The sequence below is a fragment of the Pectinophora gossypiella genome, chromosome Z (genome assembly GCF_024362695.1).
Source record: "Pectinophora gossypiella chromosome Z, ilPecGoss1.1, whole genome shotgun sequence".
NCBI classification, from domain to species: domain Eukaryota; kingdom Metazoa; phylum Arthropoda; class Insecta; order Lepidoptera; family Gelechiidae; genus Pectinophora; species Pectinophora gossypiella.
In genome coordinates, this window is record NC_065433.1 from 19,505,413 (window position 1) to 19,521,624 (window position 16,212).

At 34.8% G+C, this 16,212-nt stretch overlaps 1 protein-coding gene across 2 annotated transcripts in view; it reads right to left on the reverse strand.

Moving 5' to 3' along the window:
- The window catches only part of LOC126380555 (rho GTPase-activating protein 7), a 159,692-nt gene extending 145,412 nt beyond the window's left edge, over positions 1 to 14,280 (reverse strand). For both annotated transcript variants that reach the window (XM_050030044.1, XM_050030043.1), the window contains exon 1: positions 13,790 to 14,280. In XM_050030044.1, coding sequence (XP_049886001.1) covers positions 13,790 to 13,874 — 85 coding nt within the window. In that variant the 5' untranslated portion in view covers positions 13,875 to 14,280. The remainder of the gene's footprint in view (positions 1 to 13,789) is intronic.
- Positions 14,281 to 16,212: the final 1,932 nt, after the last annotated feature.

Sequence of the window (16,212 nt, forward strand, 5' to 3'; positions counted from 1 at the left end):
TTGCTGGAGAGATTTCTCGAAATACAATAGAAGTTCAATCATACGTCGTAATCAAAGGCATACAATGATCACCTGCGGCTTGTTTTACTGACAAATTTGACAGAACACGTCTCTGTCAGCTTCAGGGGTCGCAACATAAAAGGTTTCGTCACAAGTAGCGCCCTGAGGCATTCATGTATTAATTATCTGTACACTGAACGTCTCTATTTGCATCTATGTGTTAACAAGAAAGTGTGACGTAACGCAGGGCAATGAAGGGACAGGCGACAGCGATGCCGTGTCGCCGCACGATCATCGCTCGCCTTAAATTACAAGTGCAATGTTCTCATTGCGTAACTTTTTATGATTGCATGCTCTCAGAAGTGTGACAGATTCATATTAAAATGGCATTTAATAACGTAAGCAATCGGTACCCCTTTACATTTTGATAGTTCGCACTTAAAGCGCGCATAATTTAGCAAATTAATTCGTTGTACGTATAACAGTTAGACTGTCCCATGACAACGTCCGGATATCGTCAATTTTATGCCAAATTGAAGTAACTTACGGCTTCTTTGAATTTGGTAAATTCTTCATGTGCTTACATACATTAAATATGAAAGACAGAGTTTCTTGCTTAACTAGTGTTATGTGGTGGTCGACAGTTAGTGGAAACAAGCTAAGCTCTAACACATGTAAACAGCGTAGTTTACGGGACGTAACAAATTGACTTAACACAAATGCTTATACTTTAGCAACTGATCAATTCAACAGAAACTTGAAATATTTGCATTCGGTTTTTGCATAATGATGGCTTTATAAAGTTGATAGGTTAATTATTTTAAGCAGGTATCTGATCACTACACTTTCGTGTGGTTATTAAATGAAATGTGATACGAAGTTAATGTAGGTACGTAATTTAAGAGCAAACTCCTCTGAAACTCATAACTATGTTTTTCTATGCACTCAGTTGTAGAATGTATCCTACAAACGTAATGAAACTTGTTCACCATCAGCTCAATGTTTAAAAACATTGGCAACCCTATCGCGCAACGCTTACCGAAAGACCAAAACACAGTGCATTTCGGTGTCATCGACCCAAATACCGCGGTTACAGCACAGTGCTCGAACAGTAGGCCGATTGTGAATCATCAAGGAAGCTTATTTTTTCAAGATATGGGTCAAATTTAAGAACTAGAGATGGGATAGCCATCGATTTTACTAACTTTTTCCCCAAGTTCAAGCGAGAGTAAGCTATCTTTTAAAAAACAAATAATAGATAGATTGCTTTCACAACGTTAGTTTTAAAATGATAATTTATTCAGTCTGAGTAATGGCGGTAATAATAAAGGTTCGATAGTTCTATCTAAGATAACATTAAATATAATCGATAACGTTAATTGCCACCACTATAAGCTTAACCAATTGCATCACAGTAAACCAAGATTTAGTCAAGAGTTGCGTAGTTTTACCAAATTTTTCTTTGTGGTGTCATTGCTTCAACCTTTTCTCATTGTTTTTTGAAACAATGGTTGCGTCGGTGTCAGTCAGAGCCGGAAAATTATTAATTGAGGACACGAGCCCATTTCCTTTTGTTGTTTTTTGATATTTAAAGTACGGTCTAATTCTGTACTTGACGGATGAACGTCCCATTTACAGTTTTAAATGGGCTCTCTCCCGATAAACGCTTCAATATGTATCCGGTGTGCGGGTAGATGAAATGAACCAATATAAATGTGTGCTCCCGCATCGATTATGCTAATTTTATCTGTTATTCCGTTCTTTTATAGTCAAATAATTATTTTATGAATTTTGCTCACGCAGCAGTAAATCCGGGTTTTCACCGTGATTTTAGAGTCGGATGAAACACAGATTTATATTTTCATCATCATAAGAAACCAGGTAGGGACAATTAGGTATAATTTTATTATTGAACCGTTATTATTAAAATAGCTATCTCCATTACATTATTCTTTAGTTCTAATTCAATTTATATGCCACTCTCGTAAGCAGTCTCATAGAAAACATTACTTCTAACAGCGCGCAAATACCGAACATCATACCTATTATTATGGTCCATTGTTTCAAAATATACCTACATGGTCATGACAAAGCCCCCATGTGTTTCACGGTTATTCAATAGGTCAGACCTTCAAATATGCCATTGAAAAACACCAACTGTGTCAACCGACATGACGCCGTGGCAGAATGTCTAACCTCTCATAGGTACCAGCAAGTCTCATTCGTGAGAACAGACATATTTATGAACATAATTGTTAAAAAAATGGTAGTCTTTTAAAATAAACGAATACCGCAGAGTGTTGATTTACAACATTAAAAATAATCTTTGTATTCCATAGGGACCGGCGTACCTGCTTGTATTTTATGATCAAGTCATGTACCCCAAAAATAAAACAAACCTAAACACGACATTTTATGGCAAAGTGAAAACGAACATAATAAAATATCTGTTATTAAATAAGTAAGTGTGTCAAATTTCGGGGAGGTTACATTCTTGCTATTGTTTTTTGCAAAACATGTTGCAGTTTCCCTTTTAAATGTTATTAAAGGTTTCATAAAATATAAAGGGAAATTTGGATAGAAATCCAAAAGGGATGTACAGTTTTATGTGTGTCGTCGTGTGTGGCTTAAATGATGAGTGTGTGTCATTAAAAATAACGACAAAACAGAACTCCGAACTGTTCTCTAATTTCTCTTGTCAAGAAATTCGTTTCTGTTTATCGATGGTTAGAGGAATTTGGAGTCTACGTCTTTGATGTAAAAATCGATTTCATTAAGCATAAAGTAAATTAACATACCTACCATTTGAATGAAATCTAATGAACTAGGTACTTACGGTCTATTTTTTTAAACTAGTATTTGATGCAAGAAAAAAGATAACATCATGTTTATGGGTTTCTGAATTAAGTTAAAGGCTGACCGATGGATATTTTAAGTTTTGGCTATCGCGTATTCTAGTACATTTTAGCTCAGAGTCTGGCATGCGAGTAAAGAAAATAATTAACTCGTGCCCAGGCAAATAATATTGTAGGGTGGTAACACATTATGGAACAAAAGAAGAATAAGTATTTGACTAATGTGTATAAAGATTCATTTCGAGATAATTTCCTTGAAGGTTAAAGCTGCTATTATTCTAATAGCCGTCTATTAATTAATGAATGACTATAATTATGACAGTCGGCATTGGGACTAGCTAGAATGAATAAATTTTATGAGCTCAAATGTCAATTGGTGTAAGTATTTAGGTCGAGTGTGTGTTTATGCATTTGTTCCCACTATTTTACACGCCGTTTCGCTTTGAATGGGATTTTATTGTAATACTTATGAATTACAAATTATACACGGCTTATCAGGACGCGGGAAATAATATTACGAGTACATTACGTATGCAAATGTGTAAACGCACTCAGCAATCAACATTTTGAATAAAAACCTAAGTGGGGTCCAGTTACAAGCGGTAATGGATCTAGAAAATCCAGGTTATAGTGGAAATGGATATGGAGCCGCCAAGAAGATCTTCTATGTACACTATTTTCATTACCCTTGTTATAACCTTTATGATTCATAAAAGATACTCTCAATGCTTGTTGCACCAGCGTTCTGATAGACTTATTTCAAGGGTTGTAACAAACGGTACGTTATACGTATATATTACGTATATAAAATTCAATATCATTAATTTCCAAACATCCACTTTTCGTTGGTTTGTTGCGGTAAAAAACAAAAATAAAATATGTAAGCTACTTACATCTTCTCATGTATAAAATATATTCATCTAATGACATTAACAAGTTTAGTGCCCTCATTGGGTATTCATGTACAATTTGAACCAGATCGCTTAATAATTTCTCACAATAACGCGGCATATGGGTTACCGCCTTGATTGGTATAATGCTGGTTTTATAGATTTAGTTGTTTGCCTGAAGCGGTTTATAGCGTACAAAACGCGCTCATATTAAAAGTTTTATGTGTTTAACAGTTATTGCTAGTTGCCTTGCGGCCAACAAAGCTTCTTAACATAGTTGAAGTCTATAGTGAGCTCTTAGCTCTTAGTGAACGTACGGTTAACTTTTCCTTCAGTCCATATGTGTCACGAGTTACTCAAAAATCCACATAGTGAATTATTTTATCTTGTGTATCGTGGTAAGTTATTATATTTGATCACAGCTCAAAGTATTGCATTTTCAATGGCCGATATATCTGCCCACGCTTGTTCCTCCCACCAGCGGCTTTCTGGCGAATTTCACTAGAAATGGATCGTTTATATATCTCTCTCATCACTTGAGTCGTAGCGAAACTGCCAGTCTGATTCTCACGGTCTGATCCCTAGATGGGGCTCAATAACGCCTAGATTTACAATGGCGGCCATTGATTCGAGCACTCGAACGCCTTGAGTGGAGCGCGTGGGCAACATCCTGCGATATTAGTTGCGGTGTAAAATGAATTTTAGCATGGTATATATAGTATACCAACTCTTTATAGAGGTGAAGCTTTTGGGTGGGACGGATGGAGGTCGCACTGAAGTAAATGAAAGGTAGTTAGTTCAAAAACAGAACAAGCAAATAAATATACCAGCACCGGCGACAATACAAACATCCAAGGAAGTAGTATGTAGCACGTGTAATGTAGTTTTAGAATTTAGGCTCTGCAGAATACACAATCAGTTACATACCTAATCATTGTACTCGTCGCTTCCTTAAATATGATGTCTCCCTCCATACCCAATGAGTCATTCTATACAAGTCGTGCTTCTGCGTAGATGGGAATAACATCATAATTATTACTGTGAGCTTGGGCAACGCAAAGGAATCTCGTTTTGCCAATTTACTGTTGTATTTACATAAAATACCAAATGTACGAGCGTACCGCATATTGTGAATGTGCCGTACTCCTTCTGCCAAGTAAGGTAAAGATTTGTTCTGTCGGCTGTTTGTTATAGACATCGTCATTGAAACTGCACTGCAGTATTTTATGCTAACATTACGTTTAGTAAGTATTATGTTGTTTAAATTCTTCAATAATTGTAAGTATTCAAATGAACGTATTGTTAATATGAATTGAAGTACTGAATTTCGGATGTTTGTGTTTGTGGATTGCAGGCGACGGTATTGGCGTTGCCGCTGGCATCCATTATGCGCGTATCAGTTCATTGGCGTGTTTATGTCGCTCGTAGGTATGCGGGTACCGACAAACGCTGTTGACTTATGGCGCAGTTTGCTTGCTGCTGCATTTGCCGAATATTTTCCTTGGTAGTGCCTCGCAGTTTTCAAATGCTTTTCTTCAATGAATTCCATTTCAATGCTTACTTCACCTCGGTATGTCACTTTGCTATTCATTATTTCATTCATTATTTTCATACATCAATTCATTATTTATAAGTACCTGATTTTTTTCCTTTCTCGCTAATGATATTAATCTGTTCATTTCTTCACACTTTTTATTACTTAAATTTAAGTATCTTAAGGTATGTTTAAATTAAATGATACCGTGCGGTGGCGCAATATATGAGTCATTGGTGGAAAACCACATGTTTATTTCTAAGAAGTGTGTAGGGAAAAAACTGCAGTAAACTTTAATCTCCTCCCACTTAAATCAGACACCAAATAAAAACAGAAGTGAAACAAATCTTTATTTATCTGTCTTTTAAGTTTCAATTATAAGCTTCATAGCTTGCAGTACTTTTTGTGTTGTTCCATTATCATCCATTCATTAACATAAAAGGATTTGCAATATAAGGTCGTCTTACGATCAAAACGTTCCTCCCGTTTAATAAATACCACAAAAAATGTACTCTATCATGAAAGCACAAAGGTCTAACAGAATTTAATGTTCGTCAAATCAAGATATTTGCGAACAATCGACTGTATCATGATTATGTTCGTAATAAGTCACGACAATACACATTTACAAATAGACGTTGCTGGACGAACAGATAGTGCTTAACATGAACGAATGAAGGTCTAGTATGCCATTACACTTAGTTTTCGGCTAGCAAATAAATGAAATCTCAACTGACTTAATCTACAAATCAAAGTAAAAAATGCCAAGTTCTTGTATTTATACGACTGATTTGAATAATGATTTCAATCAAAAATAACGCTTGATGAATTCTATTACTGGTACAAATTAATATGAGAAGGTTGTCTATTTAAGAGCGGTAAATTCATTATAGATTTCTCAGTTCGCAAATTAAAGACGAACACAGTTCTATTACGATCATGTTTTATTCCGTCCAGGTTTTTACTTGTGCGGTTAATACTGCACTGCTCTTCAGTATGTTTTATTTTATTATGTTAGGAGCTTACATCAAAATACTGTAAAATTTTAAATAATATATTGTTAATAAGAAAGAACTTGGCTGGGCTTCTCTTACTGACTAAATCGTTATATACTTAACTTCTCGATTGACAGTAATTCTTCCTTGTTGCGCCTTCGATTAGCATAATCACTCGACTGGTTTTTACTACGGAGAACAGTATGACACTAATTCATTTACAATGAAGATCGTGATAAAGATTTGGAGGGATTACTTTTTTGACAGTCATAAGGTTATGATTAGCTATACTACATTAATTGTAAACACATCTTTAGTAAAGACTTCCCAAAATAATATATGTAAAAAATAATACTTAACGAAAATATATATATATTAGCATTATGACGATGTTATAACAGAAATAAAAAAGGGTTGGGAACTCTACATATTACGCGGAATGGCGAACCTGTAATATTTCAGTTGAGGTGCATTTGGCTTTCAGTTCGTCTGAAATAGCCCTTAGATACAATTCATAACTGAACTCCATTTACCTAAAATATCTCAAACCAAACACATTATGTTCGAATTCTTCACTAATCATTATTTTGTCCAAAAAATATGCTCTTATAAAAATAATTATCTACGTTTGTCGTTTCAATTTGAAGATCCAAAGATTGTTTAGTCATAGGAACAAATCTACGTTTTTTCATTTAACACTTGGGTGGTCTTTTTATTGCAGATCGGGTCGACGAACAAATACTTAACAGGAAAACGCTGCCGTAAAGTTTGATGTCAAATGCAGAAATATTGTGAGTGCAAATCTACTTATCGATAAATACTTTACCTATATTATCTAATTAAGAAGTTAGATATAGTTACACTACATTTTTAATAGTATAGAATGGGTTGCGATTATAATTATCGTATTGAAATTGTAATTCCATTATTGTATTCACCACAATTTTACCTACTCAAGCAGCAGCAGTACCTAGTAAGTAATATACTTACTGAATTTGTAGAATATTATTTATCTGGATATCTCAGTGTTTTAACTATAATATAAGTTGTATTTGTACCTCAGTCAGCTATTTGAGTAAGGCTTAGTTAGAAACAAAATATTCAGCACATTCGTCTTCAATACAAACACAGGCTTATGCTTAAAAAAGGTAAATGAGGTTCGGTGTTCCGCAGTCTCTAATTAAATTGCCCATAATAGTGGGTACTTATGGAAATCACAAAATTCTCACTTTCTAACTCGTCTGTAGGCCAATTGTTTTCCATGTGACGCCATCGTAGCAGAGTGACCGCACTTTCGTAAAGCAAATGCAAGTAATGGACGCATGAGTGTTTGTACATTACATGGGAGAGCGGCCGAAATAGAGAAATCCGTTTTTCTTGTACGTGTGAAAAGTGGTTCTGTCTGGTGCTAATCATGGTACCGTGCTGGTGTTCTCCATGTCACAGCTTCAGTGTATGATGTAATTAATACCTTTCGGCTATAAAAAGGAAAACGAAGATATTAAATTTTTAATCTTATTCATCTATTAAACATAATATTCATTATACTTACTTACAATTTTTCTTCCGAACATAAGCAAATATATAATTTTCAAATTATAAAAATATGGGAATTAATTAAATAACGCAACTAATCAATGTTATAACACGACATTAAAGGGTTTTATGCGTCTAATGTGCTATATTATTATATGGTAATCATTATATATTCATAAAGGCAAACTGACCAGTAACCAGTTCCAAGAATGCGGTGTGTCGACCTTTGACAAAGTCAACTAAGTAATGCGTGCCTAAATAATTTAGTCGTGACTTATATCGTTTTGTGAATTCTTCTGCTTGTCCAAACGCTTTTTTTGCATAAAGTTGGAAGAGAATAATAACCAGAAATAACAAAATATCACAACGGATTGAAAAGTTTAATGCGAGATCTAGCTGAACCTAAAAATAAGGCTAAATGGTCCATATTTAAAACAGGTTCAAAGTTCACAGACATTTAATATCAATGGTCGGGAATAGAAATGTCATCTGTGAGTCATCATCTATTATGACCATAAGCAGAAAGCAAAGAAGTAAACAATCGTTATACCATAAAAGTGGGAGACGGTTATGGCAGCACCCTTTGACCGCAGTTGAATATATTTTCTATAAAGAGTGGCACACGATCGCGCCACACGGCGGCAATGGGATATCACGATTTCGCTATACTGTTTACTATTTTTGAATAGATTAATACAGGAACAATAGCTTATTTGGATTTTGTTTGATTTGTTGAATTTTCTATTGTATGCCATAACACTGAAAACCGAGTAAGTAGTTGCATAATATTATCTTTTATCATGTTTTTTACCGTGGCAAGATAGGTCAGCCAACAAGAGGGTGGAGAGGGTGGAGGGGAGGTCCAAAGAGAGGGTGTAGATTGCCCACAGTAAAAGCGTGCCGGGGCGAGGGAAGAGAGGAAAAGTTAAATGTTACTTTTTGAACACCTAAAAAAAAGAGGTGTGACTTGTAGCACCAATTCCAACAATACCACATGTAACATTGTTGGAATTTCACAATATTCGTATAATCTATGTGGTTCTAAAGACATGTGCCATCTAACTTAGAAAATAGTGCAAGTTTCATCAATTGTAACTTTAAAGTTATGGTCAAAAAACATTATAATGGATGAAAAACAATTATCTCGTTGATGTTTTTTATGACGGAATCCCTTATCAGTGTTAGTTGGCGACACGAAGACTTTAGAGGTTATTAATTGCTGGTGCTGCTGTGGATGCTGAGGAGGGTGCTGGTGTAGATGCTGAGGGTTTGTTCGGCCAACTAGTTAATGCCAATTGCGGCAAATCCACAATAAGTTACGTCAAAAGTCACATCAAATTTATAATCTAGTTTCTGAAGTCGGCGAAAGTATCACCCTGAAAACACTATGATTCAATATCAAAATTTTTATATTGTATTCAACAAAATAACTATTATTTCAACTTTTTATTAGACAGATTTTGAAGTCGTTTTAACTACTTCTTTTGACACCCTCCCCAGGCTAAATTATGGGAGGGTGTCCTCAATTAATATAATATCTATGTTTATTTATAGTCTACTAAATAGAATAATGAACTTGTTAAACAATTTTGACTATAGCCACTTTTGGTGTTTTCGCTAATAAGCATCAGCCGCACTAGATCACCCTCAGAAAACCTGTACCAAGCTTTGTTTCAAAAATACAAAATGGTGGACCGTAAGATCTCTTACTATGTGGGGTCATTCGATTAATGTCACTTTTCAAAGCGGATTTCTCGATAATGGGCGGGAATTTAATTAAAAAAAATATAAATATATAAAAGTTCACCCTTGCGCGCCTCTTTGACGTGGCGACTATTAGTTAGTATGTTAACTCCCCTAAATATTCTCAGCGCATTTCTGAAGGAATTGCCTAGGTCTTCTTTCACGCACTCTACAACCCCTTTATTGATTGAACTAAACTGCGAGTAGTTAATATATACTAAGTACTTACTTAGATATTATGTAAGTATGACTTCCAATATGCAATTAAACAAGCCAGTACTCGAACTAGTCGCAATTAATAGATATTGCAAGAAAAACTGTTAAAGGCAAAACATAAAAGTTTCCGTAAAACAACACAAATTGCCTATTAAAGTGGCTCTTAGGATTACCAATGGTGGCTTCACCATAAAGTACGACACCGGGATGACATTAAAATGGCAGCGAAACGTAACCTTAATAAAAAGGGTTTTATTTTACAAATAAATACGCAGAGGGTTATAATATATCCTATTTCATTTTTCATTATTAATAATTTTAAAAGCGCATGAGAAGCAGCCGGTATAAGCAAGTCAGATTAGAGATAACAAAAGAAAGGGAACGAACAGTTTATATAACCCGCATTTTAACGAATAAAAATACGTCACTGTACTACTCGTATCTACTATTATCTAATTAAAACTGAGGTCGTTGAACTATTTTAACGAAACTAAGTAGGTATGTATAATACTGCTTATATTATATATATTATGAAGTCTGCTCCAATATCTGATTAATGTAGACACTATGACAACCGCAGATTCAAAATTGGTAATCAATACATCGATTCGGTTTCGAGATTGGCACAGCAATTTGATACAAGATTGTCCGTAAATTGGATATTGTGAATCTACTTGACGAAAATAATGTGTTTCTTATTATGAGTGTCTAATCGTAGTATTCAGGACGTGAGTCAGTGTAGGGCAGGCAAAGTTGCTCGCTATCTAAGTATGTAACGAGTGCTTGCATGCAACGCGAAGCAGATGCATCTGTTATCACGCGGTCGCATTCCGCGACTTGACGGCGAGCTTGATTGATAACCATACTTATGTAATGTCAACACCCGCTCATAGCAACTCTGCGTCTAAACAATGCACAACACCTTACAATTCAGTTATATATACGACAGCAAAATTTCGTCTTTAAATGATAAGTACATTTTTACGGTAAAAAGTATTACAACAATGATCATTAGCACAAGCGACGCAGGCAACTTAGCAGATATTAATAACAATTTAAGTCAATTACTCTGTCTGTGAATTCGCCTTCGGCTATCCTTAATTACCTAGTCATCTACCAGGTTATTACAGTTCGCAGTAAAGTTCTATTGCGAGATTCACAAGAGTTATGAGCCGAGTGGGAACAGTACTCTACGATTACTTGATTATATTCGACAGTAAAACACCATTTATCGCAAAAAAGAAACTAACTAGTCATAAATTCATAATATGACTTTAACGTTCTCAGGCTATGTGCAGAACTTGGTTACCGAGGTAGATAGTAAGAAATTTGACTCGAGCCAAGTCAAACATCCTGCCTTGTTAATGATAAGTGTCTTTAGGTAGAGCAAATTAAAGAGTTTTCTTATTAAATCCCGCTTTTACAAGGTTACCTGATCCCCTTTGGAAGTTTAAGGCTAATTTAGGTGTATTTGCTATAACTAACTTTCTTTTTTTCCACAACACCAATAATTTTAGACGGTGGCGAGATTGTAAATCTGCTCACGACTTATGGGTTGCGCCTCCGCTGGTCACCAGTCATCGCATTTGTATTCATGATCATGACTTCATCGTGACACTGAGACGGTGATCAGAGACATACTTAGGCTGATTATACAGACACTTGACAAACTTACACAAACGTTGGTACAAAATATTATTGTTTTTTTTATCGAATCGTCTTCTTACTTATAAAACACTTCACTTCACTCGTTTGACAAAACTTTTAAATCGAGAATCTTCATTTTTTTCATCGCTGCTCTACAATATCAACAGGATTTTAATATTATTCTGTAAGCATTCTAAACAAGTCTGCTGTTGTTGTTAAAACACGTCCTGGTTATCGACACGAATCAAAGGAAGACAAAATAAGACATGCAACTAAAGGTTCTCTTGAAGACTCTTTTTATTTTTTGAAGTGTCGGCAAAATCATGATAGCGTGAATATTATGTGGTGGTCTAGTCATCATCATTAACATCATTTGTTAGATGGGAATCTTTCTTAAGTAGTATTATTATCATAAGTGTTACCTCCGCTTTCAAAAGGTTTATTTTATTTGCTTACGTAGGTATTTTGTGTCTGTTTAAATTAATTTTAGATAATTAAACCATTTTCTAAAACATTTTGTTTTCGTGTTTCCGGTATTTTTTCAATGAGTCTTGTCTTGTCTGTTGTCTAAGTATGTGTAGGTACACATACCTATTTTGAGAATGTAGTCTTATAATAATTACACCGTAGAATCCTCACGTGGGTGTCACAATACTGTTACGATTATCAATGGAATTTAGAAGAGAATACAAAAATAGCCTCGTAATTCCGCCGCTTTTTTCACACATACCTAAAGCTAAATATGTTATTTCCTTTGAAGGAAGCAAAAATAACATTTACTTATAAAATGAACTTTGTCGACATAGGCATCGTAACCATATTCACGATAATTCCTTACAGTTCTTCGTCCAGTTTTTTCTAAAGAAAGTTTAAATTCGAAATAAGTAGGTTAAAAAACGTCGAATTGTATTGATGACATAAAATGAACTTGAATCTTTTTAAGTAAACGTAGGAAAAAGTGGTTTTAGTGCTTGAAAGAGGTGATTTAAATAGGAAATAAAAAAAGAAATACATAATGAGGATTTCAAGAAAACTATACCTACATCACTTCCACTTTAAATATGGCTTCTAAATGCTAAGCCCCGATAGCAAAAGTAGTGCGAGTAAGCAATATATTGATATATATTAAAAGCATTACTAAAAACCGCGAAATGCTATGAGGCCAGTTTTGAAGTCACTCGGTAAAAAATAAAAGTATCGAGATTCCTGTTATTAAATATGACGTAAGTTATACGAAGGTTAAATCTATCAAAGGCTAGGTTGGCGAACTCGAACTTTATCTCACGGTAGGAGATAATTATTTAGCTTGAAGTAATTGCAATAATAGTGAAAGACGGATGGACAAAGTAACGGAACGTTAGCTACCGACTGAAAAGTGGAAAATCTTGACTGCATCATAACCGAGCACCTACCTTTATATAATAGGTAGTTCATTAATGCACGCCTTTAGTGATGAGACGAAAACATACTGCAACGTATTCTGCAGACGTTAGATTTTAAAATTGGTTTTTAAATGTAACGTTTAACATTTATTTCTTTGCCCTGAAAATTGGCACTTATTATTAATTGCATGTCAGTCAACATTAATATTACGTCTTTGTAATGAAGTCCTCAAGTAAGATAAACAGGCGGCTCGCCTACAAGAATCTAGCTCACCTTGGGCATTATTTCCTACTAGGTACTTACCGGCGGCGTGCCTCGTAAGCATCAGCCACTGCTACTTTACTGCGAGTTTTATTTTGATCGAAAATAAGTAAAATACTTTTGTAAAACACACAAGGTTGTTATAGGTCCTGGATATAATTTACATTTAACAATGATACCTATTCGTTCTCTGCTATTTAAGGTAAGGTCTTTACTAAACAGTTCCAAAATTTCAATTTTTAAGGTAGGTTCCTATTGCTGAAGTATTTTATTGTTAACTTAAAGATCTTACATTGTCTTTTATGTTTTTGCCTTTACGTGTGTTTAATGTGTCTGCATGCAAATGTTTGGTGCGTAAAACTAGTCAATAAAATTAGCAAACACGTAGGTACCTAAGTACAGTATATATTTAGTTTTAGTTATTCGGTAAAAATGCCTTCTAGCTTATATAATCCTATGTTTTTTGTGTCATGGTCATTCGAGGTACCTACCTATTAATTATATTTATGCAAAACATCTTTAATAAACTTTAGTAAGTATAGTGTAAATTTTAGCTTATTATTGATACCTACCTACTGTGTGCAAAAACTACTTCTCGCTTACGGAATACTTATATACTTCTATATTATCTATATATACATAATTATATTTGAACCTACTCTTCATACCCGTACGTTTGTGTTTATTTGAAGTTTGTAGTTAGCACCGAGTAAATAGAATGATACCTACCGTTTTGCAATGAAAGTGCAAACAATTCGTCGTCTTGCAGCCATCGTAGCCCGCTAATTATAGACATATCAGCTTGGAACGACATTAATGCGGCATGATAACCAGCATGACAACAATCACAACAATTCAAAATAACCGATTACTTAAGTTCACGTCAAAACACAACACTCCCAATTCGATCGATTCAAATATCATCGCAGCACTAACACAGAAACCTGCGAAGCGGAACGTCAAAACATTTTTATGCGACTTGAATTATTCATTAAAAAAAATCTCGCGCCATAACACAGATAAACACTTATGCTTGTCTCTTAGTTCTTTCAAAAATAACTTGAGTCTCGCAAGTTTAGCGCATCGTGCTAAAATCCAATCGTTAATCGTATGAGAACTGTTACGAAATGTCAAATTTTGACAGCTGACGATCATGAACTCGAGGTGAACGATCGACGTGCGCGCGGGCACGGCTGGCGTGGCGGCGTGCAATGCGCGTGGACGGGCCAACTAAACTGAGTGAACAGCGGCGCGCGCCCGACCATACCAAGCGGGGGGCCTACCCGTATGACACGTCCTAAAAACGATACCTTATCGATAACTTCTGTAAAAATCGACAAACTTAACGCCACTAAAATCGCTACCTTGCCGCGCGAAACTGAAGGTTATGTAGTTTTACGACTTTCGGACAGGTGTAAGAGTGTATAAAGAATTCATTAGTTAGTTGTAGCCGTACCGCCTTAAAAGCCGTGGAATTTTAATTTTGTTTACAATAAATTAAAATATCTGGTATAATTGTCAGAGACCAAGTCGGCTTATGCAAAAGCATTTTTATATTCAAAAATATATTACTTCTTCAAAACGTAAAAAGCTTACCTACTTACACCAAAATGTTAAAATGTTTTCATAAACTCAAGATTTTAGTGCGTACATATGATCATTGCACAACGACAGTTGTTGCCATGGTAACTGCACCGAAACCATCCTCTTATTTGTTTTTTAAATCAGCCATGTTGGACTAATAAAATATAACGACTAACTGATCTTGCTGTATTTACACAGATACTGTTATCTATTTGACCAAGCAGAGATACCTAATTATGTTAGCTGCTCACAGTCATCGCCAGAAATTAGAACGTTACGAGAGAGCAAGGTTTCATCACACAAATTAAAAAAGATAAGCAAATGAGATAATAGTCACTGCTGAATACAAAGATGTGTCAGACGTACAGCAAAAGTAAAATATGCTATACATCTCTGTCACAAAAAGTACATGTACATATATTATCTTCTTAATTTGACACCCTGTTCATCAGGAAACATTATATGATCTGAAAAGCTCTGAAAGCAAGACAATATTATATTCAAATTCATTCTAACAAAAAGAAAGATGGGCGTACATTTTCACCAAGAAGTAACTAAAACTTGTTTAATCTTGTATAAATTAAAAATACATAAACAAGTACATTCCATTCAACTACAATTGTAACAACACACATAAGTATTATTAAAAACAAATTTTAAAATAATAATTAAAAGCTATAAATAAAAAAAGTCCTCCAGCTCACCACATCGAGGCACTGTTCCAGAATACTGGCCACGTTGCTTCTCTGCACCGCCAAATTGACCTTTTGGGCAAAATAACTGCCTGCTTAAGGTCGGAAGTTGCCTCGAGGAGGCGAGCTGAAATCGTCTTTAAAAAGCTGACGTGCTTCTGGACCCCACTAACTAACTGATCCTATTAATATTACTTTTAATGTATTGTTTCCTTCAAAGGATAATGATAATACGACTCAATAGACTCTTTATGGGATTGAATGACTTTTATATTATCTCATCAAGAGTTAAGTAAGTACAACTAAATTATCTTAGTAAGTAACAGCATTTTTTAAAAAACGACACAAGGTTGTATTTCTTGAAATCAAAAGAAAAGAGAATTTAATACTTAATATTCGAAAGAAGTTTTCTGAATTTCGTTTTTTTTTGTCTTTGAATATAAATGAAATGCGAGGACTTCTGAACACATTTACAGTGATAAGTGAAGAATTTCTCATTAACAATGAATTAGATGTTAACAATCTATAGGTATGCAGGTATTGACGCCTTTTTAGCGACAATTAATATTATATTGTATGTTATTATTATTACTAGTTACTGTTCCAATGTGTGCCTAAATTAAGCCCACAGCAAAAATAAATCATTGGTCTAGTGGAAAGAATGCATTAAAGAAAAATTTATGAAATAGAAGTCGGAAAGGGAAGGCCTAAAGTAACTATGTTGGGTTGGATTTAGATAAAAATCAAAACCTATCACGGACTTTGGATTTAGTGCGATATAACCGAATTTCATGTTGACGAAAGATTCGACCTAGTTAGTACCATCTGAGGAAATCCCACAATAAGTCAGTAATAAAAGGTGACAAAAACGCGGGC